This window comes from Penicillium roqueforti (assembly GCF_015533775.1).
Source record: "Penicillium roqueforti strain LCP96 04111 chromosome Unknown scaffold_17, whole genome shotgun sequence".
NCBI lineage: Eukaryota > Fungi > Ascomycota > Eurotiomycetes > Eurotiales > Aspergillaceae > Penicillium > Penicillium roqueforti.
In genome coordinates, this window is record NW_024067581.1 from 47,297 (window position 1) to 75,246 (window position 27,950).

Sequence of the window (27,950 nt, forward strand, 5' to 3'; positions counted from 1 at the left end):
TCGCCCGATGCTCCGCGATTCCTCACGTTATTAACCCTTCATCCCGAGACGCTTTGTATGTATTCATGAGATCTTCACATCTTCCATCGTTGCTGCAGGCTGCAATCTGGTCTCACGCAAGACCAGCCATGCCGCGACAAAACTGGGACTTTTCGCCTGAGGCTGGCTGTGAGTATGGAAAGCTGCGCCTCTCGCATACCATTGCTATAAAAGATTGTAGATATCCTAAACGGGTAAAACTGCTTACAACAGTGGGTATAATTCAACCGGCCGGAGCCGGGTGGTGGACCCTGACTATGTTGGAAGAGCAATTTTAAGCGATTCGCAAACGAGAAATCCACTGCCATGAAGCCAAGGAAGGCTTGGCCAAAGTCAACCAGCGGAGCCGAAGGATCGACAGAAGCATTCAGGAAACAGCAACGAGGCCATTTCCATGCAACTGCCAGTTAGTTAGCGGTGATGACTACCCTCTGGGCACTGTGCCTAGATAGCGCTGCAATCCCGCTGGCAACAAAACACGTTGCCAAGCCTTGGCAGGGGCGGCCCCGCTTCTAACGGGGAACTCTTGGGCCCTGTGCTGAGATTTCCCACCTTATAATATTGTATGCCGGCAAGGATTGAGGGTCTCACATGTTCTTTCATTCATGCCAGTATGTGATTGACTCTGTGTACTAGCGCATAGCCCCTATTTTTGTGTGTCTTGTTTTCGATTACCAAATTCAATCCTTCTCCGCATCGTCTAGAAGAATCCACGGGTTGTCCCGCACCCTTGCGCGTGCTCATGATCTCAGATGGGTAAACTGGACCCGTGCGGACCCCTGCTTTGCATACGAGTTTTTCGGTGCCCTCCGCAACGAGAGTCGGTGGCTAGTGAGCTGGGTCCTGACCTGGCAGAGTTGCGAAGAAAACATCCTCTCGGCGCTGATATGGTCAGCAACATGTCCACTTCGGCAACCTGGTTCACTATTCGTAATTCTGCCCCCAAGGTGGATCTCGTTGCTGCTACAGCCAACAAGACATGTCCAGGGCAATATGGCGTGGCAATCAATATGACTGACAAAACTGTGGAGGTCCCACGTGGGTCAATTGGTCTGGCGGTGACTACACCAATGACACATGCGCAGTGGTGGTGTCCACACCGAATCCCACGCTGGATCCTTGTCGCGTCGAAATTGACAAGACTATTGTCGCAAGTATAGAGGCCTCTTTGAAAACTCGCTTATGCGCCGATTGCCTAAGGATGACAAGAATGCCGCGCAACAAATGGCTGTGGCTGGCGTATCCTGCGTGCTGGCTGCATTTGGGGCCTTAGTTTTCCTTCTTCCGTGACCATATTCCTGCGTTAGTCCTTTGATACCCGATGTCCTACTCTTGCTACAAGGCTGTCCCTTTCAGCCTTGGCCGTAGCAGGCTCCTAATGGAAAAGTAGATGCCAGACATCTCGTAGTACAAGATCGGTTTGGCTGCCGGGTTGACATTCTCTTCGCCTCTAACTCTCGCGTAGCAACTGAATCGAGCTTGCGAGTTGGAAGCCACGCCCATAATTAGGCGCTCGCGAACGACTTGGTCAATGTGACACGTCGGTAGCACACCGTGTTTGGCAACATCGATATCAGGTCTTTAGTAGCCACGTAGGTAGAACATGAAACCTCCTTCACATGTAAATCGGCATACGAACGGTTAGTTCCGGGTTTCATGCCCGATTTCAAGGATATACCGACTGTAAGCGCTTAAACAGAAATACAACCTCACGGGAAAAGAGCCGAAAGTGATATGCGGATGGTTTGATTGCGATAGATCAGAGGTTTAACTAGTTAATTAATTAGAAATAGTTAAGAATTACTAATAAGAATTAAGGAGTCACATTTAAGGAATAGTGGGGTTTGCAATATATTAGGTCAACATATATCACGGGAATACCGAGGTAGACGATAAGATTAACAGACAAGCTACAACGCTGAAATGAAGCTCAACCCTTTAGGATTTCATTTCCTAGATCATGAAAGTCCATATATTCTACGCTATAGGCTAGGCAGCCAGTATTGTTTGAAATTTTAGGGAGCGCTAACTCGGCGATTTCCACTGGCTTCTATATTGGTTCTACGGAGTAGCCGAGTTGAGACTAAGTGCATTTGGTGGAGCTGCGTGATCCTACTTTTAACTGCTCCGTAATACTTTTAAAATTAGTGAGATCTCTGGAGATCTTGCCAAGATTGACACATTCACATTGCTAAACTAAAGGGGAAAGACAAAGTTCCGGTGTTAGATAGATTGGAAGGCTGAAGAGACGATGGCTTGGGTTACATTGTCCCACTGCGTCATTAAGGGCTTGAAGAGCACTACTCCGGTGAAGATGAAACACACCCGTCAACGTTGGCAACAGAAGAACAGCGCCAATAGGGAGTTCATTTGCCAGCGGTTTTGATGGTGCGACGAATCCAGGGGCTTGTCTGTGCGGTGGTTGGCTCTTCTCCAGCCGCCCGGCTTAGTCCCAGCGGGTATCAGCGAGGAGTCTCTCTCGTCTTCCTACTGGTCGTCTTTTTAGTTTTCGACTAGGAATCAGCTTTGCACTGCAACCTCTGAACTTCAGTGGACAAAATGAGGGGGGAAATAGGAGTCTGAAACATCCACCCCTTGGCCTTCCCCACTATCTCCGTGATGTCTCTGCACTTTCAGACGTGTCGGGTTAGCCACTCAGAGGCTGGGATTGGGGATCTTCGAGAGGCTTGCAGGGCCCGAGAGACCCATGTCTGTATATATAATTGACGCCAACGCCATCCCTCTTTTTTTCCTTTGCCTTTACCTCCATTCTCTTCTTACTTCGATCAATTCGGCATTCAGGCTAGACCTGTGTCACTTTCCTTCTTTCCATCGATTTTTGCCTGTGGCAAAACATCATACATTCCTTTTTGAAGCCCATCTTTGAGACAATACAAAGACGCCCTATTGTTCATCAACAAAGAACCCGGGAAACATTTCCGATACATTGAATCAGTGTGTTTGTTTCATTCACTCTGATACAAAGGTATTGTCTCTCCTGCCTTTGTTTCATCGTTGCCTCAGATCTATATACGTCTGATCTATTGTGGGAAATCTATCATCTATTGAAGGGGACATCTATATGCCTTGCCTACAATAGACAATAGGCATAGACCTATCAATGAGACACTGTCGATATATATACCCCCAAGCCCATCATGTTCTCTGTTCAAGTCTCTCATTCCATGCTAACATCCTACTACAAGATCCATTCCTTTCTGACATCTGATTCCATTCGTCTGGCACGAATCGATCCCATTTGCAACATTTGTCTATCCAAAATCTCAAACCCCAAAAATTTCAATCAGCCAAGATGTTTATCACCTCCAACTACATCGCTGCCCTGATGGGCGCTTCCATGGTCAACGCCCACATGATCATGAGCGTCCCCGTCCCTTATAGCAAGGACAGTCTCAACAACTCGCCTCTGGCAGCAGATGGCAGTGACTTCCCATGCAAGCTTCGCGATAACGCCTTCGAGGCTCCCGAGACCGAGACCATCATCGCAATCGGCGAGTCGCACCCTCTGTCCTTCATCGGCAGCGCCACCCACGGCGGTGGTTCCTGCCAGATCAGTCTGACCACCGACCTGCAACCCTCCAAGACCTCCGAGTGGAAAGTCATCAAGTCCTTCGAGGGTGGCTGCCCTGCCAATGTTGATGGCAACATGTCTGGCGGCGCCGACGTCGTCGATCCCTACTCTTTCAACTTCACCATTCCCGACGGAATCTCCGCTGGCAAATACACTCTCGCCTGGACCTGGTTCAACCGCATCGGTAACCGCGAGATGTACATGAACTGCGCCCCAATCACTGTCTCGGGTGGCTCCTCCAAGCGCTCCCCTGAGGAATTCGAGAAACGCGCTGCTAGTTTCCCGCCCATGTTCGTCGCAAACGTCAATGGCTGCACCACCCCGGAGAGTGTCGATATCCGCTTCCCCCAGCCAGGTGACGATATCGAGTATGACGGTGAACCCGCTAACCTTGCCGCGGAGGGCTCCGAGGCTTGCACCGGTACCGCTACCTTCGGCGGCTCCGCTATCACTGCTTCTTCGAGCTCCTCTAGCTCTGGCTCGGAATCTGGCTCCAGCTCATCCGTCGCTTCCTCCAGCTCTACTTCCGCCCCCGCAGAGAGCGCCTCCACCGCAGCCACCACGGTATCCGCCGCCCCAGTCCCAGAAGCTACTTCTTCGAGTGCACCCGTTGACCCCGAGCCCGTGGCCTCCTCAACAACTGCCGCAGCTCCCGCGACATCCTCTTCGTCCTCTGGATCCACCTCCGGTGCCCTGACGGGTAGCTGCAGTACCGAGGGTGAGTGGAACTGCATTTCAGGCACCTCCTTCCAGCGCTGTGCTTCTGGCACCTGGTCCGCTGCTCAGCAGATGGCGACCGGCACGGCTTGCAACGCTGGTCAGAGCGAGGAGCTTGTTATCAGCGCTAGTAAGAAGGCGCGTCATCTCTCCAGCATGCGCTTCCGTAATCGCGCGTTCGGTGTTCACCATGCCCACTCTATCTAATCTAGTTAGATATGGAAACAGTCCGCTAGTTTCGGATACACTTCGTCCCCATCACGAATGGTTTTTTTGATTCTTGTCTCTTATTGCTCTTTCATTTCTTCTGGGCTGGTCCTTTCGCTTTTCGGTGCATTGTATGTTCCTTTCTTCCTGTACATTAAGAGATGAGACCAGGAAAATAGGACATCTCAAAGGTTTCGACATAAAGATATCCTTGTACACTGTGTTGATCGATGTTGTAGCATATGTAAAAGTCTAGGGTTTGTATTGTCAGCAGTCTGTAGAGCTTATTGCTCAAATAATAGTGTTGTTTGTCAATGTCCATTGGGAAGCTTGATGATAGACAAAGTCAGCTGCAGAAATACCACTGCCCACGAGTTTAGTGGGTCTTGACAAGTTTCTAGATGTAGAATCAAATTGTAGAGACAGACAGTCACATCTTCAGCATGTTTGCCTCTACTTTGAGTAACGGAACTTGCTTGACTTCAATGTTGAGGATCGCACCTGCCAGATATGGATAGACCCACTTGTGGATCCACGTGATAGCTCAGATTAGCTAATTGCTATATATCAACGCTAGTCCACAAATGGCAGGAAGGGCTTAGGGTTTGCCGCCCCACCGCATTTTCTCACTAAGCGAAAAAATCCACACCGAGTTGTGAAGCCCCCCGACTCAGACAGATTGGATCTTCAACCTCACCTCGACACCGACCAGCAACAATGGCCTCTCGCCCGACTGTCTCGATCGCCACGGCTGCGGGCAAGCCCTCCGGGGCCTCCCACCCCCTTCCCACTGTGTTCTCTGCTCCTATCCGCCCGGATATTGTCCAGTATGGCTCGCCAAAATCTTGAAGCATTTACAAATCAATGGAGGGGAAGTGCTGACCGTCGCTCTACAGGCATGTTCACACTGGTATGGCCAAGAACAAGCGCCAGCCCTACGCCGTGAGCGAGAAGGCTGGTGAACAGACCTCCGCTGAGTCCTGGGGTACCGGTACGTTATTGGCACATTTTTCGAGATTGGAAGGATTGGATCGAAATTTGCGAAAATTTCGCGATCGTCAAATTCTTCTCTATTGAGAGCAATAACTGACAGAATTGCTTTTCATCGAATAGGTCGTGCTGTTGCCCGTATCCCCCGTGTCTCCGGTGGTGGTACTCACCGTGCCGGTCAGGCTGCCTTCGGTAACCAGTGCCGTTCCGGTCGTATGTTCGCCCCTACCAAGGTCTGGCGCAAGTGGCACCAGAAGGTCAACGTTGGCCAGCGGTATGTGGAATCCAATTCGACGAATCGAACGCCTAGAGAATGGAGGAACTAATGAACCCGCGCCTACAGTCGTTTCGCTACCGCCTCCGCTCTGGCTGCTTCTGCTTCCCCCGCTCTGCTCTTCGCCCGCGGTCACCGTGTCGCCAACGTCCCGGAGGTTCCCCTCGTCGTTGAGTCCAAGGCTGTTGAGTCCCTGAACAAGACCAAGGCCGCCATCGCCCTCCTCCAGGCTGTCGGTGCCGGACCCGATCTCGTCAAGGTCCAGAAGTCCCGCAAGATGCGCGCCGGTAAGGGTAAGCTCCGTAACCGTCGCTTCCGCCAGCGCCGCGGACCCCTCGTTGTCTACAACCCCGAGACCGACGGCAAGGACCTCGTCAAGGCCTTCCGCAACATCCCCGGTGTCGAGACCTCGCCCGTCTTCTCCCTCAACCTCCTCCAGCTCGCCCCCGGTGGCCACCTCGGTCGCTTCGTCATCTGGACCTCCTCGGCCTTCCAGGCTCTCGACCAGGTCTACGGCACCACCACCAGCCCCTCGGCTCTCAAGCGGGATTACCTCCTGCCCTCCAACCTGGTGGCTAACGCTGACCTGACCCGCCTCATCAACTCCTCCGAAATTCAGTCCGTTCTGAAGGCCCCCAAGGGCGAGGCCCGCACCAAGCGTGTCAACGTCCAGAAGAAGAACCCCCTTCGCAACAAGCAGGTCATGCTCCGCCTCAACCCCTACGCCGCTGCCTACTCCAAGCAGAAGCTTGGACAGCAGTCCGTCGATGGTGGCAAGCCTACTGCTCCTGCCGCGGCTTTCCTCAACACTCTCCACGAGGATTAAGCGGGTCTTTATTTGCCCCTGCTCTTTTCTTTGTTAACTGTGTTTCGTTGGCAAAACCGTAGTCAGCAAAAATGAATCAATGCCTTTTTTGCAATACCCATGGGTCTATTTGGAGTAGTAATGTGATCGGTTTTCCGTGTTCTTCTAAGACCCTCGAATTTTTTGTATCGTGCATGGTAAGTGTAGATGTAATATGGTCGAGGTTCTGTCTAAGATCATCGTTTATATGGAGGTGAATGTCAACCCTTCCGCTGATTACAACCTGACTCTGATCGAGCATGATGACTGCCTTTTTCAAAGCTCAATATGAAGAACTAGATCTCGTTCTTTTCCACGGTCAGTATAACCTTACTGACTAGCAGCCAGACACTTCTCCTTTCCTCTCCTTTTCAATTACTTCCAGCTTCTATCCAGTGAAACAGATTACTTGTCTCTTGTAGATTACCGGTCGCTCGTTCGACATCCTTATATCGTGACCGGCAACTCACTTGGCTATCCTTGGTGGTTTGCAACGTACTCGCCATGAATTCAGGTGTCTAGTTTCATACGAAACAACAGACGAGAGGCCCATTATTTCTTTGTCGTAGAACCAATTAACACCTCTTAAATAAGAGGAAATTTCATATATATCTGTACATTGACATGACTATTTTCCATTATTGTCAGAAAATATGATTATTGGAATAAATTATTTTCAACATCTAAGTATATAGACGGAGGTGCATATAAAAGTCAATACGTCCAGAGTAACCATGGATAGAGATGCGGCTCCTTTTCCGCAAAACTTCTTAAAGTACAATTATACCGAGGGATTCAGAATATCTCAATTGAGACTGGACAAATACTCGAACATAATTGACAATGTCTCAACCCACAGCGGGAAATATCACATGCCAACAAGTTTCCTTACAGCCCACTTAGTACCGGTATAAAGTATAAACCCGATGCAAGCACGGAAACTATCCCAATTAATTCATGCAGATAAGCCGGCAAGTCAAGTGAAACATACATCATGACTTGCTGAGTTAGCGCGAGTGGTTCGATAAAAAGCAGCTTGTAAGATATTGATTGGTGTCGTGGTTATTGAGTTTCGGCATTTGCAGAGGATAGATAGCAATCCAAAGAAAAAGCCAGCATTACTGAAACACGGGATATAAATAAGCATTCCAATGTCTTATTTCGGCAGCTTCACATGTCACTGCTTGTAATCTAATTGACTTTTCGTCTGCCCCGTTGGTTCCTTGGAAATAGATAGGTTTTAGGCATATATACGGAGTTCCGTATAGCGCCGGGACGTGAACAATGGTATAAAGAATAAAGTTTGTGTTCCCTTCTATGCACGTTTCTATCATTTTCGGAGTTGCGTGCACCTTGAAAGTTGGTCCTGCAACAAATATCTACGAACCCTCTACTCCGTACGGAGTACAACTTACGGAGTACAACAACAACATACTCCGCAGGGCACGGATCAAGCTCGGGAAATCCCAATGTCAATGCCGATGATCACCTAAGCGGAATACCTTTTTGGATGTCGGGCACGGAGATCAGGGACGTGCCGGGGTAGATGCCAAGGAAACCTTCAGGCCCCAGGGTCCGCAGGTGATACATAACTAGTCGCTTGCGAGTCCGGGATCTTACGTCAGTTAAAGAGCTTTTTTTAGTCCTGCATGTTGATGCTATTGTTTTTACTGTTTGAGAGATCACTATGTTTAAGGCTGTATGTTGATAGTTAGAGGGTCTGAAGTCTCTGCTGTATACGGAGTATATATACAGCCTTTCAGGAATCCATGGATACATACAACATAGTTATGCAAGAGTCTGGGATAGACATGTATTCTAGTAAAGCCGCCCAATCCCCTCAGTCAAATATGCAACACTAATCAGGAACATATAGCCGAGAGATCCTGAACGCCCCAAGCCGTGCGATCGGAGGGAAAAATCTCCGATCCGAAGAAACAAAGAGAAAAAATATATAAAAATATAAAAAAGAAACGAAACGAAAACGTGTAAAGAGCGCTCTCGGTAAGATCAACCGACGGATAACCTGCACGAGCAAGGAGAAAAATCTACCTTGTGGGTAAATAAACGCCCGGGTCTCGTGCTGGTCTCTATTCGCAGATCACAAAGCGGGTGCTTGTCTAAGTATAGGCATGTCTCACTTGAGCAGCTAACACAAATCAGTTCAGGGGTGCAGAGCGTGTTGGCGCTATCAAGAGTCAATCAGACACTAGCTCCGTGCAAAACATGTTGCAGTAGTAATGTTGCAATACATTAGTGTCTAGGAGGAATGAACACGGTAGGTTTATACTCCTCCGTATAGAATTGAGAAGTGTTTCTAATTATTTAGCTTATTTCTTTGTTCCGACGGCAAACTCCGTAGAACTGTTCACAAAGTAACTAGAATACATAACTAGCTGAATAAACCGAATAAACTCAGTTACTTCATGTGGATCATTGTACAGGTTGTCTCTAGTCGCTCCCTATACAACCGATTTCATTGGACTTCTACGCGGATTAATCCTCCGCCCAACCCAAAAATTTGGAGTCTCGGTATTTGCTCGGAGAAACTAGATGCCGTAAAAGGAGGCTACTCCGTATAGGAAGCTGACATCTCTAAACTGCCGAGTCTTAGAGGATTAACGGCGGAATCCCGATGTCCCGGGTAACTCGCGTCATTTCACGGGCCTTTCCTAGAACAGAAAACGCACACTCCAGGGGCTGAGACCGTACCAGACGATCCCGAAGGCTTGCAGATCTGATCGCCAGAAATTGAGACTGACAACGTATTACGTGGTCAATTCCAGAGTTGCATCGCCGTTGGACTAGGATGTCGAGTGGACACTTGGAAGACTAGGGTTCCCTGTTGAATAAAGAATGTGGTAATTGTACGGGCATTTCCTATAAAACACTACATAATCTGCTCGTAAGAAAAAAATCTGCATAGATACCCATCCTGGGTAGTTCGCTCCGAAGAATTAGAATCCTGAGCCACAAAATAACCTCTTTAACTATAGAGTACTCCGTATATTAGTTCCAATTTGGAAACTTCGGGTGCACAACAGCCACTCCACTTGCGGACCTGCTTGCGGACCAAGTCGATTCTCACCATATCCAAACGTAAGATAAGCCCTGCGGCCCCGACACTGGGAGGAGATTTTCCCGTCTAGGCATCGAATCGCCCAAGCCACCATCCGACCGAAGCCCAAGGGACCCACTGTGAGGGTATTCGCGGTATTATCCGAGTCCAAGCTTACTGCGCTTTTTCCCCTTATAATTTAGTCCCTGCTCTGCAAATTCTAGGTTTGGGCGTATATAAATCTTACCGAGTATACATACATACCGATGTGCTTCTTTGTCTACCTGGGTGGATGCCCGTATCCATACCCTTGTGCATGTATCTTGCACATGCTGGTTCCAAACCCCGAAATTCTCCCTTGTGCGCGTCTCATTTAAATGCTTACTAGGGCATGAAATTGGTCATGCTTAGAAGTACTTGCAGAGTGGGTATGCAAGGCCTTGGCGCCTAAAAGGCTAGAATGTATGGAGTACGAATATGTAATGTAGCATCCTTGATCCCTGTGGAGGATTCGCCATTAATATAAGGATGCGGCAGTAAAGCGGATGATATTCGGGGAGATTTCCACATTTCCCCTATGTTTTTCCTATAATTTCCCAGATATGGAGTATCTAGTACTCTTCCCCCACTTGAGAGAATCAATGGTCTATAATTGTCGTTCACGATCCCGCCGCTTCTATGTGATATGCCAAGTTTGAACACCCAATGCCGATGTCATATACCCACTTTCAATAATGATCCTTTAGAAATCTCTCCAATTATCTTCATTGGGCTCTCTAGACTAACCTTCTAAGAGACATTGTAGCGCCCTATTCCTAATGTGGCATCTTTGGAGCCGCCTAAACCGAAAGGGCTGTAACTGTCTCATTTCAATTTCGTTTTGACGTGGAGAAGGCTGTAGATTGAGTTATATTCCGAGCAGCTAAATCTGATTTATATTAAGTAAAGGTGACCGTTAGTACTTTTGGTAATTTTGATGTACTCGGAATACTTGCAATACTTAGAATACTCTCTCTTCTTTGGCTCTTTTTCGAGTTCCATACCTGAATTCCCCTCCTTTCTCATCTTTGTCCATTTTGACACTTTCGTTCTATTCGAGCCTCGATTTCTTTAGGCCATTTCGTTCCTTTTTCTGGGATCCTTGCTATAATCCTCTGAAGAAAGAATTGCTTGATCCTGCAGGAGGGGAAGGCTGAGGCTCGACATCGGGAAAGGTTGACTTGCAGAGAACGTCAAATCCATTTCCACTCTTAGTGGAATCTACGAGGCGCTACTCCTAGTGGTCTTTTCCCCTGTCAGGGTGCCACTAACTAGTGGGAGACGCTTCGAGGCTATTTTGTCCCATAAGCTGTGTGCCACCATCGGCCACCATCGAACGTTCCGGTTATCGTCTTTGCTATCGTGTCATATTGCTTCCTTTTTTGTCCATCGCACATCTATTTGGGATTTGGGTATTGAAGACGCTTTCGGCGCTATTCTCTCCAATATCCTTGGTGGTATACCCACCCGTTGCCGCCACTAATCCTTAGCTCTTCGAGGATCTGTAACCGAGATCTCGCTGCCATCTGATCTCCCCCGCTCCACCACATCCTAGCATTCAGGAGTGATCTACTGGGTTTCAAGCGGGTTTCCATTGTTGCTAATATCCCGGCCCGGTTCTCCGTGATCCTGTAACTTTATAGACGCTCGTGTCAATCCTGGCAAATCCCTGGACGTTGGCACAAACTACCGGGATACTGCAGACACCCTGGCACGAAAACCATGCACCTGAGACCGTGACTGCTCGGGACTAATGCGAGATGGTGGCCTTTTAAGCTAGCTTCAATTTCCTTCCCTGTCGCAGATTGGTGTGGGTGGACTATTTCGAGCGCCAATATTCCCATCAACACCCGCTGGAATCCTTTGTACAAATTCCTCTCCCTCATCTTCGCTTCGAGCTTGGAATGTACACGATCAATCCATCTCGCTTTGCTGCCACCTGATCCAAATTTGTCCGACACTCCACTCAATTCTATCACTGTACCTTGAATATCGAAAATTAAATTGGTACGTGAAAAGCGCCTACGTCCCGATAGAGAGAGAGCTATTGCTAAGTCGCCTGGATCCTTTCAATAGATACCCCTTTCTGGGACCTGAACAATCCAACAGAAAGCCGAAATTCAGCCGAAGACGATCTCGTTGACTCGTTCCAGACCAAGTCCTTTCCTTGAAACCATCCGCATTTAAGGACACAAAGCCACCGAGCACATCATCACACTGGTTGTTGTCTGGGTCTGTTATGTAGATGGTCAATTGTGTAAATCACTCTGACCCCACATATCATTCGCCATGCCAACCTCCCAAGGATCAAGAGGATCTGGCTCCGGTTCTGCCATAGGCCCACGTTGCTACGTTGGACCCTTCGGTCGTATGTTACCCATAGATGGCCCATCCTCGGAGCAGCAACCCGAGCTTCCAGCTAATTTACAAGAAACCGGGGAACACCTATACCAGCTTCCACCCCCGCGGGTACCGACTAGTTTACAATTTGGATCTGATCCCTTTCCACGGCAGAAAAACAGTCCCGAGCGCAAAGACAGTGGATCAGAGTCCCAGAAGCCGGAGCAACTTCCCTCCGTGAGGCAGATACTCACTCCAACACCGGGGACAAATTCATTGCAATACTCTCAACCATTTGCAAGTTCGACACTCAACACAGGACGTCGTGGATCTGCATACCCTCACTATCACGATCCGACTTTCCAGGTTCCATCATCTGCACCTGATAGAGGCCGTGCTGAATCTCTTCCGCAACTGCACGGTCTGCCTTCATTGTCACAAGTGGGTCTGCAGGGCCACAGAGGCATAAGAAGCCAGACACCGACAAGAAGTGATCCACCCGCTGCATCTTTTATACAGCTACCTTTTCACACATCCTCGCATGGTCAAATACCAAATGGGGAACTATCATCACCGGAAAGTTCAAAGCGGTCAAATAACCAGCCCCTTCGCCCTCATGTGGTAGACGAGCGAGTCATCGACGGGGAACTTTGCTTCGTATATGCAGACGGATCGTCCTGTCCCAAATTCATCGACGGTACACCCGTCAACGCAAATTGGGGGATAACGAAGGCCGGCAGGCCGAGAAAACGCCTTGGACTTGCCTGCTTGACTTGCCGCGAGAAGAAGATCAAGTGTAATCCTAACCCAACCGCCGAGGCCGTATGTGATCAATGCCGGAAATCTGGACGGGAATGCAGGTTCGAAAGTGCGTAAGTGCGATCGTAATCTCTGAGAATATGCGTCCACGGACTTACCTCGTTGAACCATTGCTGATCCCTCAAAGCCCGCGGGGTAGCCGTCCTCCCATGAGAGGCCCATCTGGCAGACCCGACTCTTACGCCCCCACCAGCCACGGGGCTTTGGACGTTTCTCCGTCACTTTACGACATCACTCGAGCCTCGGACAGTGCGACCTCCCTTCCTGGAACTACCGGCCACTCACCGATGCCAGAGAGCTCGATGAAGACGCCGTCATCCCAAGAAGCCACTTATGAAACGATGACCGAGGCGGACAGAGGCTTGAGATCCCGATCCTACCAATTTCCATCGCCCTTATCCGGTACAGATGAAACTCTTGGACGACCATCGCCACATGCCGAGTCTGTTCGTTCTCCTGAATACTCTGACATTCTGGGGAAACTCAAGGACAGCAATTCGGACGACCCACTCGCGGCGTCCTGGAACCTGGACCCGTACGAAAGCGACCCAGAGTCCGTGGCTCACTACACTGAGTGTTATTTCTCGCACGTGAATGACGGTATGTGCCACATGTTCCCGCGTGGACGATTCAGCTCGTGGTTGAAAACCTGCCCCATCAAGTCTGCACACGACAAGATGCTCCTTTATTCTATGATGGCTCTTGGATCTGTGTTCTCCGACAGGCCAGAAAAAATGGCAGCTATGACGCGATATTCTCGCATAGCACGATTTGCTATCAATAGAAGCCAGCATACCCTTTCTTTGCAACTCGCCCAGAGCCATATCATAATGAGTCTCTGGTACTACGCTACGGGGTCGCTGGTCGGATCTTGGGACTCGATAGGCGCAGCGGGAAGAGCGGTCTTTGGGCTTCGCTACAATGTGGAATCTGGCGGCGTTGTTGTAGACCACAGCCAAGTTTGTGAATACGGGTTACATCCACAGGCCTTGATTGAGTGCCGAAGACGAACTTTCTGGATTGCCTTTGTGCTTGATGTAAGAAATCGCGCATCCCCCGATCAGGAACTCAATCCTAGTTACTGACAACTACTACCAGCGCTTCTCGAGCCTCTATTCCGCTTCGTCGACTTTCATCTCGTCGGATGCAGCCCTGCTGAGGCTTCCGTGCCGAGAAGAAATATACGAGACTCAGCAGTACGCGACAGTCCCATATTTCCAATCATTTCTCAATCACACCGCAGCCTCCACAGGCGATGACCGCTCTACCCTAAGCCCAATGGCTTTTTTAATCGAGATCATGGCTATTTGGGGGGACATCTCGCTCCATATAACCCGGCTACCACACATCCCTCTCGAAGCGTACAACCGACTTGCCGAAGAATTCAACACCACCATCGTCCAAAAATCCAACCAATGGATGACCCGACTCCCCGAATACCTGGCATTCTCGCCCACAAACCTAGAACGAAGCATCCATCAAAAAAATGCAGACACCTTCATTTCAACCCATTTGTTCTACCACGTCAGTTTGATGAAACTGTACAGACACGCCCGCTACCAGAGCCTCCAACCCGAAATCCTTAGCCAATACATTCACCGCGCTCGATACCACGCGGTCGAAATCCTCCGCATTTCTCTTACCTTCGACCAGTGCGCCAAAAAACTTACACCTTCTCGAAACAACACAGAGACATCCATATCCAAATTAACGCCCCTGAACCCCTTCCTCGGCTATGTGATCCTATCAGCTGTGGATGTCCTCAGCTCCGCTGGTCTGGCGTCTCAGTTGCATGAGTGCATCTATTATATTAGAGGTGCGCTAGATGCCGTCCACGAACTCGGCCGTTACTGGGACAGCTCGTTGCAACTAGTCACCGTTCTCCACAGACGCCTGAGTCTGATGATGACCTGCCTGAATGAGCGCAGCGTCTTCGCTGAGAAACAGGGTTTTGCTCTTGATGGCCCGCCGCTCGAGACGAAGGTCCATGCTGGCGCTTTGCATTCCCATCCGCCTTCGACAACGGGCGATGATCTTTTTACTGGTTCTATGCCTAGAGAAATGATTTTGAATGCTCTGCGGCTTGATGAGACACTTATCTCGGAGAGTCGTATTACTTGGATTAGAGATCCATGAGAGGATTTTCCCCTCTCGGCTCTATTTCCCTCCTCCTGTTGGCCTCCTCTTTGGTCGGGCTCCGGAATTGGTGTGACGGCGTGATTGATCTCCTCGATATTTTTGCAGTGGTAAGGGATCTTGTTTTCTCTTATCCTGTTACGATGTGATGGATGCATTTCAATAATGATGGTGACTTCGCTGATTGATTTGAAAGTATCGTTGCTATGTATAGATGGAACTGTGACCTACATGACCTGACTTTGCCTTTTATTTGTATATTATAGTATGTCATTTAATTTCTGCTTTCTTTGAGCGAGCGCTCTGCTACTCCTCATGTACCTTATATCTTTTGGGAGACAGGAGAAGCTTAATTGAAGCCAATGGGATAAATGAAAGAGTGATTTACTAATGTTTCACTATTTTATTACAAAATCATATAGAATGCTATGCTGCTATGATACTGTAGTTGGAAACTGCCCTGAATAAATAAACCTGTCTTCAACAAGATCCATCAACACCGCGTAATGAGTATCTTCATTAACAATTGGGTTCGAGCAAAGCCACCCAAGCACTGTCCCAAGAGTAACCAACACTTCAGACTCAGGATCTTCCTTCATATTTCGTTTCCACTCCAGATGAATTGACGGGGAAGAGTAGCATCCTTTAAGACGTTGCTAGCAGATATCTTCAATGTACCAACCGTTTTCGCAATTATCTATCAAAAGAGACATTTCCACCCATCTATCTAAGTAATATGAACCGCGAGACACATGAGATCTACTTGTATATGCAATACTGATAGTACTCATACTAATTAATGTCCACGGGTGGTCACATCACTCCAATTGCCCTAAGCCAATAGGAATGGAGTCTCGGGTTGGCACCCGAGAACAAAGCCATTGTATTCAAATAGTCACCGGGTCGATGTTTCATATTCTATAAACTCGACATTTGAAACCAATATGGGATTATCTACTTGATAATGAGCTAACTAAAATAGATCTGCAGTATATCATTTCCCCCAGTCAATGCTCCACCATAACACCTCCGAGCGGGGATTCCAACGGAGATGCGGAAGGTTTCTCCGGAATTTCGATTTCCCTCCTCACCTTGTTTCATTGCCCTATCGCATTTCATCCAACCACCCCAAAATGAGGATATATATATAGATATCAAAAAAACCGAGTGCGTGAAAAGCTCTCATGTCCTCTTTCAAGCAGCCCGGGACGCACGAGTTCCCCGGCGCGGAGTTCCGCACGACGGTGGAAGATGACGGACTCGACGCCGACTATAGCATGATCGGCGACTACCCAGAGGAACCCGACTATTATGTCCAGCTGGGCCTTGCGCGCAATCCGCCCCCAACAGACGCCGAGATCCGCTCCGCCTACCGCAACTTAACCCTCAGCTTCCACCCCGACAAGCAGCCGCCGCATCTCCGCCATGCGGCCGAGAGTCAGTTCAGACATATCCAGGAAGCGTATGAGACCCTCATTGATCCAAATAAGCGCATTGTGTATGATATATCGGGTGCAGCGGGCGTGCGGCAGGAATGGGGTCAGCGCGGAGTCATGGGGATTGGTGGGGAGGCCCAACGGCTGGATGTTGGTGTTAAGGCGATGTCGCCGGATCAGTTCCGGCGCTGGTTTTTGAAGACGATGAAAAAACGGGAGCGGAAAGCCGTCGAGAGTTTGGTTTCCAGCAAGGTATGCAATTTCTATATTGATCTTCCTTGGGAAGTTGCGCGAATGTGCTGTTGCTGACATCCATTGGGCTTGGTTTAGGGCGGTATTACCCTGGGAATCAACGCGGCATCTATGATTTCCGTCGACGAGGACGACGATGTGCAGTTCCATATACCTTCACCGAAAGTGACATCATATGGTGTTTCGTATAGTTTCAAGACGCCGGTGTCATTACCACAGCTTTGGGGCACGGCAGAGAATGAGGAAGACACCTCGGGTGTGGAACCGGATTCAGGGGAAGATGTGCCAGACGAGGAACAAGAGCACATGCATGTGATTTGGAATGCAGGTGTAACTGGAGGTTTGGCTCGCCCGATCAAGAAAGTCGCTGTTGAGTACCAGGATGGGACAGAAGGAGAAGAAAGGGTATGATGTGCTGCATGTTCGCATCTCGAAATTTCGCTAAACATTTTTCAGATCGAAATGCCACCGCTCCTGGCAAGTCAGAATTTCCAATTTGGGGCCACTGTGACTCCCAATATCCAAACCCTGGTAGGCACCAAGGGAATCTGGGCCAAACATCCTTTCTCTCTCCTCAAGGATTCCCAAATCAGCTTCAATGCTCTTCTTCTCCCTGCCCCAACCTTGAAAGCAAGCATCGCCCGGGCTTTCCAGCCAATCCCCGGCACCAAGCCGTTCCAGGTCAGCGTGACCAGTATACATACGCGCTCTTTGGGGGAAACGGCGCCTTCTTTTGAGATTCAAGTCTCCAGAGAAGTTGCCAAACAGAAGATCGGCACCATGACATGGAACAGTGGTGTCGTTCAGTGGCCCGAATTTCTTCTCAGCCAGTTCCCATCAATCGGAATGGGAGCTCAGAGTGCCATTGCATCTGCTAATGAGGTCAGTAACCTGCAGTTCGGTCTAATCTCGCTCCCCAAGCAGGGCCAAGCTGCAATCGATTTCGACGACGACGACGAGGAGAGTGGAGAAATGGACGAGGATGTCCGTCATCTGCTCAAGAAAAAACGCCAAATCGACCAATCTGCCGAGGCATGGCAGACCTATCTTCAGGTCACTCCCGGCGGAGGCGCTTTTGTCTTGAGTTATTCTCGAAACCTCTTCTCCGGGAAACCCGCTGATGATCCGGTCAAGACTGAATGGAGCTCTGAAGGGTACTTCCCGATGCCGAGCATGGACCAGGCCCGTGCTGTGCGACTCGAGATCTCGAGTGTTCTTGGGTTAGACATGACTCTCAATTGGACCATTAAGGGTGTTCGCCGGGTTGGCGAGTATACGCGTGTTGGGCTCGGTATTGGCATCGCAGACAAGGGTATCATGATGACAGTTTCATGGCATCGACTCGGTCAGAATATTAATATTCCGATTATTGTTTGCCCGGCTAGTGAGGCAACAAGCGGAGCCGCAGCGCTGACCGCTATATTCCCTTGGCTGGCCTACTGCGCGATTGAGTTTGGCTATATTCGCCCACGCGATAGAAAACTCCGTCGGCAGGCAGCTGCTAAACGCCACCGTGAGCTCAAGAAGTTGATCCCTAAGAAACGTGAAGAGAGTCTCCAGGCCATCGAGCTCATGACCGATCAAGTGCAAAGGCGCCAAGCGCGAGAGGAAGCACAAGACGGTCTGGTCATTCAGAAGGCAGAGTATGGTTATATACCGCCAGTAAACAAGAAACCCAAAAATGGGTTCGCGGAGCCTCGGGTGATTGATGTCACGATCCCTGTGGCTGCGCTAGTTAACCGGGGTCAACTGGTGATTCCCGGAAAAACCATCAAGGTAAGTCAGGCGATAGCCTTGAATTGGTCAATCTTCTTTAGAGCGGACACTAATTTGAATGGATCTAGTTCCAAATTTTGGGATTCCATGACCCTGCGCCATTGCTGCCCAAACGATTGAAGATCTGGTATAGATTCCAGGGGCGCGATCATTTTGTCGAGGCAGGTGATAAAGAGGACATCGCATGCCCCATGCGTACGCACTTTATATCCGAATGAGTATAATTAGACTCATCAAAAGGTCGAAGAACCCCTACCATGTAATTTATAACATCCAGTCGTTCATTAGCGACTTATTATTTCAACCTCCATTCTGATGCTTTTACTCCCCTTTGTGTTTTTACTAAATAGTTGCTCCGCTGCTCAGCTGCTATAATGCAGGGTTGTCATAATTTGAAGCCTTTCTCCCTATAATTATCCTAATAATATCAGTCTCTTGTACAAATAACGTGAGTCGTGACCTCGGAAATTGTTGCTCAACGTCGGAAAGTCTTGGCATAATTTGATACGGCACTCCATAAAGACCAGCCGTGCAATTCGTCCCGAAAAGCCAAATGGAGCGTCACCCCGTGATATCTTCTCATCAACCACGAGTGCACAGCTCTTGAGTTGCTTACTCTTGAAATGTCGACCTCTATCGCTGCAGGGCTTTTCAAGTCCCTCCCCAAACCGAAATATTCTGGCGAGGAGGAGGAGTTGCCACAGCATGCGCAACCTCGTGGCCCGCGCGTGGTGGGCGCCGACCAGATTGATGAAACACAGGTGGTCCTACGAGTGAGTTGTGGATCATTCTATCGACATACCAGTACAATAACTAATTGATTCTATCTTTCAGAGGACTGGACCCCCGCCCTACGGAAACCGTGCAGGATGGCGACCTCGCGCCCCCGAAGATTTCGGGGACGGCGGCGCGTTCCCCGAGATTCTAGTTGCACAGTATCCCCTCGACATGGGCCGAAAGGGAAAGTCGTCCAAGTCAAATGCGCTTGCTCTTCAGGTCGATGCCGAAGGTAAGGTCAAGTACGACGCGATTGCCCGCCGCGGACACGCCGACAACCGCACCGTCCATGCCTCATTCAAGGATTTGATCCCGCTCCGACAGCGGGTGGATATGGGGGAGATTTCCCTGGAAAAGCCATCTGAGGAGGAGATCCAGGCTCAAATGGAGAGGACTAAGGCTGCGCTTACAACTTTGGTCGAAGGAGCTTCGTCGGCGCAGAAGCCGAAGAACGTCAAGGGCGGACAACGAGCTGAGCCGACTTTTGTTCGATACACCCCGGCCAACCAGATGGGCAACACCGGTCGCCAGAATGACCGCATTATGAAGATTGTCGAGAGGCAGCTGGATCCTATGGAACCGCCCAAGTTTAAGCACAAGAAGATTCCCCGTGGCCCGCCCTCCCCGCCGCCTCCCGTTATGCACTCGCCGCCTCGGAAGCTTACTGCGGAGGACCAAGAAGCATGGAAGATTCCTCCGCCTGTGTCAAACTGGAAGAACCCCAAGGGTTACACCGTGCCCTTGGACAAGCGTTTGGCTGCAGATGGTCGCGGGCTGCAGGATGTCTCCATCAACGACAAGTTCGCGCAGTTCGCGGAGGCTTTGTTCACGGCAGATCGACATGCGCGTGAAGAGGTGCAGCTCCGAGCTCAGATGCAGCAGAAGTTGGCAGAGAAGGAGAAGGCACAGAAGGAGGAGCATCTTCGGATGTTAGCACAAAAGGCTCGTGAGGATCGCGCTGGTCCTAGTGCTCGCGTGTCACGGGCTCGTTCCCGCTCTCGAAGTGCTAGCCGCAGCGTATCTGTATACTCCTCCAGGTCTGCTACCCCAAGCGAAGATGACGAAGCCGCCCGAGACCGCGCAGAGCAGCGCCGTGAGCGACGACGCGAAGATGAACGACAGCTGCGCCAGTCTCGCATGGGCACGGAGCGCCGCATTCAAACCATGGCCCGAGAACAAAACCGTGATATCTCCGAAAAGGTCGCGCTTGGTCTGGCCAAGCCTACACAGAGCTCTGAGTCCATGTGGGATTCGCGTTTGTTCAACCGGACCAGTGGCATGCAATCTGGTTTCAATGAAGATAACCCTTACGACAAGCCGCTGTTCGCCGCGCAGGACGCCATCAACAGCATTTATCGTCCACGTGCCCAAGCTGATGCCGATGACGAAGATGCAGGCGAAGGCGAGATGAGCAAGCTTGAGAAGACCAAGCGATTCGAGGTCTTGGGTCGCGCCAAGGAAGGATTCCGTGGCGCTGCTGAAGCCGAGGTAAGCTTCTATCCCATATGCATTTCTTTTCGTCGCTAATAAGTTATTCTATAGGAGCGCCAAGGTCCCGTTCAATTCGAGAAGGACACTGCCGATCCATTTGGTATTGACAATATGATTGCCGACGTGACTTCGGGTCAGAAGCGTTATGGAATTCAGGAAGCTGAAGATGTCGACCGCAAGTCAAAACGCCCGAGGGTCGACGACGAATGAATCCGCTTTGTTTAATCTTTCTTCCATGTGTCTCTATGTTCTCTCCTTGTCTCTATGCAGGCATCGGAAAAATATCCCCAATGCATTGCGGGCGTTTCTGGCAGTGTAATCTTTACCATTATCTTGTTCACAAAGGGAAATCGAATCAAGCGAGTCACTTGGGCTCGCTTGCATGATATGGGATATGCCGTCTCATTTACAGCTACAATAAAAATATGTTGGTCTACATCTTGGAATTACCAGTAGTATGTTGTATTGCTAGTGAATGTGTAGATTGAGACAGCTTTCGCACAGGTACGATGAAAGATGTGGGTCGAGGGAATGTGGTTGGATAACTAGCTACATCCACATAGGCAAAGGAGACTGAGGGTTGTATTCCGTGGGACCGTCAATGGCTATGGAGTCCGTATACTCAGCCATGACTTTCTCAGAGAGCTCGCACGAGAACTGGACTTTGATCTGGTATAACCTGCATAGACCTCAACAACTTGGTAATGTTGATATCCTTGTAGGTAAAGTACCCTGTCCTCCGCCTGCGCTGTCTCATGGGGCTACGGAGAGATGGCGGTCGAGAGGGATGGGGAAAGGAGAGAAGAAGAGAAGAGGAGAAAGGTGGGAGGAGCCCTTTTATACCCCAAACCCACGTGTCTTCCCAAACTTTGTGGCCATTGTGTTTGCCTGGCTGCCCCAGGCTCCTCAGTAGATAGCACTATGTCTTCTAGGTGTACACAATACAGATACGTGTATGATTCTTGCCTCTGTTTCGTCGCATTGATAACGGACCAGGCACAAGATGGCTGCGACTCTTTAAAGCTTTGTACCCTCAAGGCCATGTACCTCATGTACCCCAGGTGGAATTGAATTCACGCAAGTAATATTAACATTATGCTGGTCTAAAGCAGCCCGGAGGCAGCGTACTATATTGACACAGCACCCACTCAGTTCTTCACCTCCTTCTTATTAGGAGATAGCACACTCTCCAACCACTTGTAAGCCACAGGCAGACTATCAGGGTATCCCATGTGCACTCGGTTCTCGAACAACCTAGCTTCCTTAGGACCGCCATGCTTGAGAGGCTCCATGCAGTCTTCAATCGGGACAACGCCGTCATCCACGCCCTAGAAACATATCAGCTTTGTTTTCTTTCTCGAGACGGCTGAACAGGAATACATACGTTGAGCATAAGCAACCGGCAATTATCCTGGTCAAGAATACCAGTCTCCACAAGCGAGAACTTCTTCTGAGCGTTCTTCACAAACTCCTCCTCGTTGTCATAGCCATACTTCTCCGCCATAGCGGAAGTAAGCCTACATCATGATTAGTATTCCACCACATAAAACCAAAACCCAGTCAGAACTCACACAAACGGATACTCATGATCATTTGCCTTAGCCAACCACTCAGGGCTAAAAACAAAGTGCGATCCAGGTCCATGAGCAACAGCCCCGGCAAGACGCGCACGGTGTGTACAAGCCGCGCGGATAGCATAGAAGCCACCCGCACTAAGCCCCCACGCCGCGACACGCGACATGTCAAACTCCGGCCGCCGATCCATGTAATCCAGCACGCTGGACCAGAGCCTATCGGGCGACTCAGGGTCAGCGGGATCTGCAGGCGAGTCCGCCGTCCCGGGAATCTCAACGATAACCGTCGCCCAGCCACGGTTGATGATCTCGTGGGAGCGCTGGCTGTTGTCAGGCCTATACCCGTCAAGCCCGGTCATGAGCAGCACGACGGGGACGCGATTGGTGGGGCTCGCTTCCTCCGGCACCCGGATGTACAGCGGGATCGAGGCGCCGTCGCGGCCCGCGCGGTGCGTGTGTGAAATCACTTCCTCCGTGATGATGGGTTTCCATAGTGAGGCGGCTTTCAGGTACACCTGCTTCTGACGGTCGAAGGCGGCGCGCTTGACAGATGTCTCGGGGCGTGTTGATGGGCTTACGTAGGGGAAGCGCGAGATGCGGAGGATGACTGCTGCGCGGCGGTACAGGTCTGCGGCGCGGTCGAGATGGCCGTTGTTGAGGGCTGTGTCGGCTTCATTCTCGAGGGCTGTTGCTGTTGGGAGGAAGGCTTCGGTATAGGCGTCTGTGTTTGCGTCGTTGATGTTATCCTGTTGTTGTTAGTCGTGGGTTTGGGTTGTATTCAAATGTTTGACGATGCTCACAGCGATCAGCTTTTGGAAAATAGGCTCGAAGTCTTCCACGGATCCATCGTGGAATGGGTAGATGGATTTAGTGGCCTGGTCAATTATCCGTGTTAGTTCCCTGTGTGTTTTCTGATTGTTGGGAAGAGACATACGCAGAATTTCCACTTTGACTCCCATAGGACCTTGATCGATCCCTGATGAGGGTAGACAGTGTCGAACTTGTCTCCGAGGATCCAATTCACCATTTTGAGCGGGATATAGACGAGGTAGATTGATGGGTTTCGTACTGCTTATGGCTTTTCGTTGATGAACTGCAAATTTGAGGCATCTTGAGCTTTTTTCATTGACTTGCCACCAACTGTATTCGCCGGTAGCAGTCATTACCAAGCAAGCCAAGGCAGAATGATGTCTATCGAGATGCAAACAGTAGGTGTATTTGCCGCAAGCCGTAGATGAGACCGGATCGGCAGAGATCTGATGAGGTTGCTTCGAAGACTTCCGGATGCGGGGAGGTGACAGCCAAGATGACGAGGGTAAGGAATGTAGATCAGATCGTACTCTCAGATGTCTCATTACTCAAAATCCCGCTGTCAATTTCTCTTCGCGGCTTTTCATGGCATTTCTGTCGGCTTCATCATTATCTAGCCTTAGGTAAAGTGAAATGAACTTTTGTACTCAAATGGTAGAATAGTTTCATTCTGATTCTATGGAAAACAACATAGAAACATATATCTAAACAAGAGCAACGTATGATTCAGATGGTAATTGGCCCTGATCCTATACATGGCCTCAAATACAAAACATATATCCGACATCTCCAATTCAATATGGCAACCCCACGAGACATCGATTAGATGTTGGCTCCACCGTTACAAGGCAAAATTTGACCTGCAAATAATTAGCAAGATTCCCAGGGGTGAATTTAACATTCCAGTACTAACCGTTGATCCATTCTCCAGCAGGACTGGCCAAGAATGCCACAATGCGGCCAATATCCGCAGGCACACCACAGCGTCCAAGGGGACTACCATTAGCAAGCGCCGTCTCAATATCCTCGATAGACGAGTTCTGGTCACAGCCAGGCGCATAGCGCCACGCGTTGGTCAACCACATATCACTCTTGACACCAGCAGGAGCAATCGCGTTAACAGTAGCCCTCTTCTTGCCAAAGTCAGCAGCAAAGCAGCGAGTAAAGCCCTCCACAGCGCTCTTGCTGCCCGCATACAGCGAGTGGCCGGGCACACCCAGGCCCGCGGCAATAGACGACATCAGCACGACACGCCCGCCGGGCTGGATATAGTCGTAGGCATTCTTCGCGACGAAGAACTGCGCCCGAGTGTTGAGGTCGAACACTGCGTTGAAGTCCTCCAGTGTAGTCTCGGACAACGGCACGAACTTCTCCGTTCCGGCGTTCGACACAACAATGTCCAGCTGTCCGAAGTGGGACACTACCTGGCGGAAGAGGTTGGCGATAGAGTCGACGTTTGTCAGGTCGGCTTGGAATGCGGCGCCGTGGACACCTTGCGCTTGGATATCTTGTACCACTGCGTCGGCGGTCTTTGAGCTGCTGGCGTAGTTGATCGCTACGCTTGCTCCCTTCTTGGCTAGCTCTAGCGCGATGCCGGCTCCGATGCCTCGACCACCGCCGGTCACTAAGGCGACTTTGCCGGCGAGCTCGGGCTGGGCAGCGTTGGGGTTTGCAACGACCATTTTGGCGGTTATTTTGATGTTGGAGGGTGTGGAGGATTGTAGATGACTGGGTGTGGAATCGTGTTGAGAGAGGGAACCCTAATCTAATATTGAACCTGTTAGTAACACCAGGATCTTGGCTGGAGTCAGCTGGATGGCTTGGTTCCATCATTCATACCTATTGCAGAGCTGGGCTTTGTTTCCGAATTTGTCGGTGACCTATTACAGTGCCAGTCATTAGGGCCCACAGCCAACATCAGGTCCTAAAACAGAGTAGCTGTTTGCGAACAAGGACCTTGTACCGCATGCGGAAGTCCACGAGGGGCTGTCTCCACCATCTGTCACATTAGAATCCCTCGGTTGCATTGTTGTGTTTCCGTTCATGGGAAATATGCTGGCCAGATCCGGGGAATGTTGGCATCAGGGGAATTTGTGGCAAGTGAATAATCACACGGCGCGCCTCGCAGCTATAACCACATCTCGAACTATCTGCAGAAATCAAAGATTGCCGAACAACCATGTCTCCTGCCGTAAAGAACATCACCGCTGAGCCCAACTTGGACATCAGCTTCCAGGGTATGTTTCAATCCACCCTCATTCACCTGCTTGTGCTAACAGCAACAGACTACCTCATCCTCTCAAAGCTCGTCTTCGACTGGGCGGACAGCTACGATGCCAAGGTACACTTCCAATCGCATTAAAAGTGAATTCAACATTAATCCTGACACTATCCCAGGACTGGGACCGCCTGCGCAGCATCATTGCTCCAACTCTGACGGTGGACTACACCAAGATCGGTCTGAGAAGATGGGACAACATGTCCGCTGACGAATACATGGCCATGATCACCCATCCCGGCTTCCTCGGTGACAAAACCATCAAGACCCAGCATCTGCTTGGTCAGACATGGTGGGAGAAGATCTCCGACACCGAGGTTATTGGTCACCACCAGCTTCGCGCGGCGCACCAGGTCTACGAAACCGAAGAGTTGGAGACTGTCAAGCTTCGTGGTCACTCTCATGCTACGAATGAGCACTACTATCTCAAGATCGATGGTATCTGGAAATTTGCCGGGTTGAAGCCGAATGTGCGCTTTGATGAGTTACGCTTTGACGAGGTTTTCAAGGGCCTTGACTAGATGTCAATGGGCTTTTGCGAAGGGAAACTGGTACAACTCTATATAGTATAAGAATTTATTTTACTTGGTTTCCATTTTCTGTGAAATTGTTGAACTTATGGTAACTAGAGAAATCGCGAGACTTCTCTATGCCTGAAAAACAAGGCCTCTATTTGAGGATTCTGGGTTTCCCCACTGCAATATGCTATATTTAGCCACAAGGTACGACAACATCATCTCTCCAAATCTCAGTCCGAAATAGACAAATCACAGTGATCATAGCCATCATCGCTCACTGATAGATACACCTTCTTCTCTGCCAGTCTAGCCTTCTCTTCTGTTTCAATATACCCCCGCACTTCTTTGAGGGCACAATTCACCAGTGAAGTCAAATCTTCATCATTCGGATGTTGCCGACGAATCTCTTCGAAAACTTCGATACCGTCAGGAGGGTTGTAATCTTGAGGTCCACGCTGATTAAAGGCGAGGACTTGCACCGCATTAACCGCGATTGCAGTGGCTTTGAGTATCTTCGCTCTGTCATTTTCGGTATAGACGTTGGAAGGGCCGAAGCTCATCAAGAGCTTAGCAATTGGATATGATGTGGTCAATAGCATCCAAATAGATATATTCTGATCGACAGATTCTGTCAACTTGCGTAGATCATGGAGCAAATGCGTTTTGAGAATATCGGCTTCAGTGGCAAGGGAGACCTTGTTGAGTGGCATCGTATTTCTCGCCCGGTCAATCAAGTCAAGGACAAATTGGCCAGCAGGCATATTCGCCAATGAAGCGATATTCTCCATTCCATACTTAGCATCCGTACTAAATGGGCTTTGTGTGTGGTCTGTTTCTGCAGATGGCTTTGTGTTTGGTTCTCCCGCGACGTTGGTCGGTTCATTCATTACTGTCGACGAGGAAGCGTCACCACGGCCATACTGATCGGGAAACCTGGTATTGGAGCTCACGCATGCTTGTGGAGATTGGGTTGGCGATTCGACACTTCTTTCAGATAATTTAATCCGAAAGTCCGCGCAATGAGCCCTACATTGGTAATATGACGGTCTTTGAGGATAATCAGGCTTGAACTCGTAGCACATTCTTCAGGGACATACTCACGTAATACCCATGGTGCCCCGAGAAATTCCCGATCGTTCTCAGCAAACTCACCCCAGCTGGTCGGTACAAAGAGCCGGGTTAATCTAGGATACCTTTGAGTTACTTGGACGCAAAACGGGACATTGAGTCCTAGGTTGTCGTCTTTGGTTTGCGGTCTCTTTCCTGATTTTGCCCAGTAGATGAAGATTCCGAGTCGGTAATCTCCATCTTCGAAATCCCTAGGTCTGACATTATCGCAACAGAATGCATGGGAAGCCATTGTTTTGGGTGGAGGAGATGAGAGTGGACCCGACGAGCTGGAGAGATGTGCAGATCGATACTGGCAGTTTAGGTACCGTTGATCTGTTGAGTTGATCATAATGTTTCATTCCTTGCTGTATACTTTTAGAAGACCCAATACACAAGTTTGGTTTAGGGGAGAAGGATCCAGGGTACACTTAACCTTCTGTATATCAATCTCTAGTCACTGTGTAGACTTCGGGAGTCAAAATCAGCAATATAATTCAGATGTGTCCTCGCACGTGTAGAGGTAAAACAGGCAAGAGCCCACCTTGGGGGTGCCTTCCTGATCAGGTGCCTTCCCATTTGGTCAAAAATCGTCACCAACCCAATTCCCTCATTTACCTTAAGCCATTGGGGAGGTATAAATACCCCCTCCCCCCCCCCATTTTCTCTCTTCTTCTTTCTTTCTTCTTCAACACTCCGGGTCCACATTGCAAATCGCGGGTCGCGTGACATGGGTTCTGTCTCCCGTTGATCTTGATGGCCTCAACATCCAGTCATCAACATCCATCATGACCTTGCATCGTCCTTCATGGTTACCGTCCTTCATGGTCACTGTCCTTCATGGTCTCAACATTCACAGTCATCAACATCCATCAT

The 27,950-nt window shown here is 49.7% G+C and overlaps 9 protein-coding genes across 9 annotated transcripts; 6 read left to right on the forward strand and 3 right to left on the reverse strand.

The window, feature by feature from the left end:
* Positions 1 to 3,352: 3,352 nt before the first annotated feature.
* LCP9604111_6385 (lytic polysaccharide monooxygenase AA11 family protein) lies at positions 3,353 to 4,555 on the forward strand (the record flags this gene model as incomplete). Its single annotated transcript, XM_039074300.1, has 1 exon — positions 3,353 to 4,555. The coding sequence occupies one exon, from the start codon at positions 3,353 to 3,355 to the stop codon at positions 4,553 to 4,555; it is 1,203 nt and encodes a 400-aa protein (XP_038927435.1).
* Positions 4,556 to 5,272: 717 nt separating this feature from the next.
* LCP9604111_6386 (60S ribosomal protein uL4) lies at positions 5,273 to 6,645 on the forward strand (the record flags this gene model as incomplete). The annotated part of the gene is made up of 4 exons (XM_039074301.1): positions 5,273 to 5,382; positions 5,452 to 5,546; positions 5,669 to 5,819; positions 5,889 to 6,645. 4 exons carry the CDS (start codon positions 5,273 to 5,275, stop codon positions 6,643 to 6,645), a joined length of 1,113 nt encoding a protein of 370 aa, XP_038927436.1.
* A 5,404-nt stretch (positions 6,646 to 12,049) lies between these two features.
* Positions 12,050 to 15,055, forward strand: LCP9604111_6387 (Zn(II)2Cys6 transcription factor; the record flags this gene model as incomplete). The annotated part of the gene is made up of 3 exons (XM_039074302.1): positions 12,050 to 12,972; positions 13,047 to 13,956; positions 14,018 to 15,055. The coding sequence occupies 3 exons, from the start codon at positions 12,050 to 12,052 to the stop codon at positions 15,053 to 15,055; spliced, it is 2,871 nt and encodes a 956-aa protein (XP_038927437.1).
* Positions 15,056 to 16,239: 1,184 nt separating this feature from the next.
* LCP9604111_6388 (J domain-containing protein) lies at positions 16,240 to 18,737 on the forward strand (the record flags this gene model as incomplete). Its single annotated transcript, XM_039074303.1, has 4 exons — positions 16,240 to 16,743; positions 16,822 to 17,148; positions 17,200 to 18,519; positions 18,588 to 18,737. The coding sequence occupies 4 exons, from the start codon at positions 16,240 to 16,242 to the stop codon at positions 18,735 to 18,737; spliced, it is 2,301 nt and encodes a 766-aa protein (XP_038927438.1).
* Positions 18,738 to 19,142: 405 nt separating this feature from the next.
* LCP9604111_6389 (SKIP/SNW domain-containing protein) lies at positions 19,143 to 20,997 on the forward strand (the record flags this gene model as incomplete). Its single annotated transcript, XM_039074304.1, has 3 exons — positions 19,143 to 19,292; positions 19,354 to 20,784; positions 20,839 to 20,997. The coding sequence occupies 3 exons, from the start codon at positions 19,143 to 19,145 to the stop codon at positions 20,995 to 20,997; spliced, it is 1,740 nt and encodes a 579-aa protein (XP_038927439.1).
* Positions 20,998 to 21,935: 938 nt separating this feature from the next.
* On the reverse strand, positions 21,936 to 23,388 carry ayg1 (heptaketide hydrolyase ayg1; the record flags this gene model as incomplete). Its single annotated transcript, XM_039074306.1, has 5 exons — positions 21,936 to 22,115; positions 22,172 to 22,304; positions 22,359 to 23,107; positions 23,162 to 23,236; positions 23,296 to 23,388. 5 exons carry the CDS (start codon positions 23,386 to 23,388, stop codon positions 21,936 to 21,938), a joined length of 1,230 nt encoding a protein of 409 aa, XP_038927440.1.
* A 605-nt stretch (positions 23,389 to 23,993) lies between these two features.
* arp2 (hydroxynaphthalene reductase arp2) lies at positions 23,994 to 24,853 on the reverse strand (the record flags this gene model as incomplete). The annotated part of the gene is made up of 2 exons (XM_039074307.1): positions 23,994 to 24,031; positions 24,085 to 24,853. The coding sequence occupies 2 exons, from the start codon at positions 24,851 to 24,853 to the stop codon at positions 23,994 to 23,996; spliced, it is 807 nt and encodes a 268-aa protein (XP_038927441.1).
* Positions 24,854 to 25,350: 497 nt separating this feature from the next.
* Positions 25,351 to 25,970, forward strand: arp1 (scytalone dehydratase arp1; the record flags this gene model as incomplete). Its single annotated transcript, XM_039074308.1, has 3 exons — positions 25,351 to 25,408; positions 25,457 to 25,512; positions 25,569 to 25,970. 3 exons carry the CDS (start codon positions 25,351 to 25,353, stop codon positions 25,968 to 25,970), a joined length of 516 nt encoding a protein of 171 aa, XP_038927442.1.
* Positions 25,971 to 26,197: 227 nt separating this feature from the next.
* On the reverse strand, positions 26,198 to 27,079 carry LCP9604111_6393 (uncharacterized protein; the record flags this gene model as incomplete). The annotated part of the gene is made up of 2 exons (XM_039074309.1): positions 26,198 to 27,014; positions 27,069 to 27,079. 2 exons carry the CDS (start codon positions 27,077 to 27,079, stop codon positions 26,198 to 26,200), a joined length of 828 nt encoding a protein of 275 aa, XP_038927443.1.
* Positions 27,080 to 27,950: the final 871 nt, after the last annotated feature.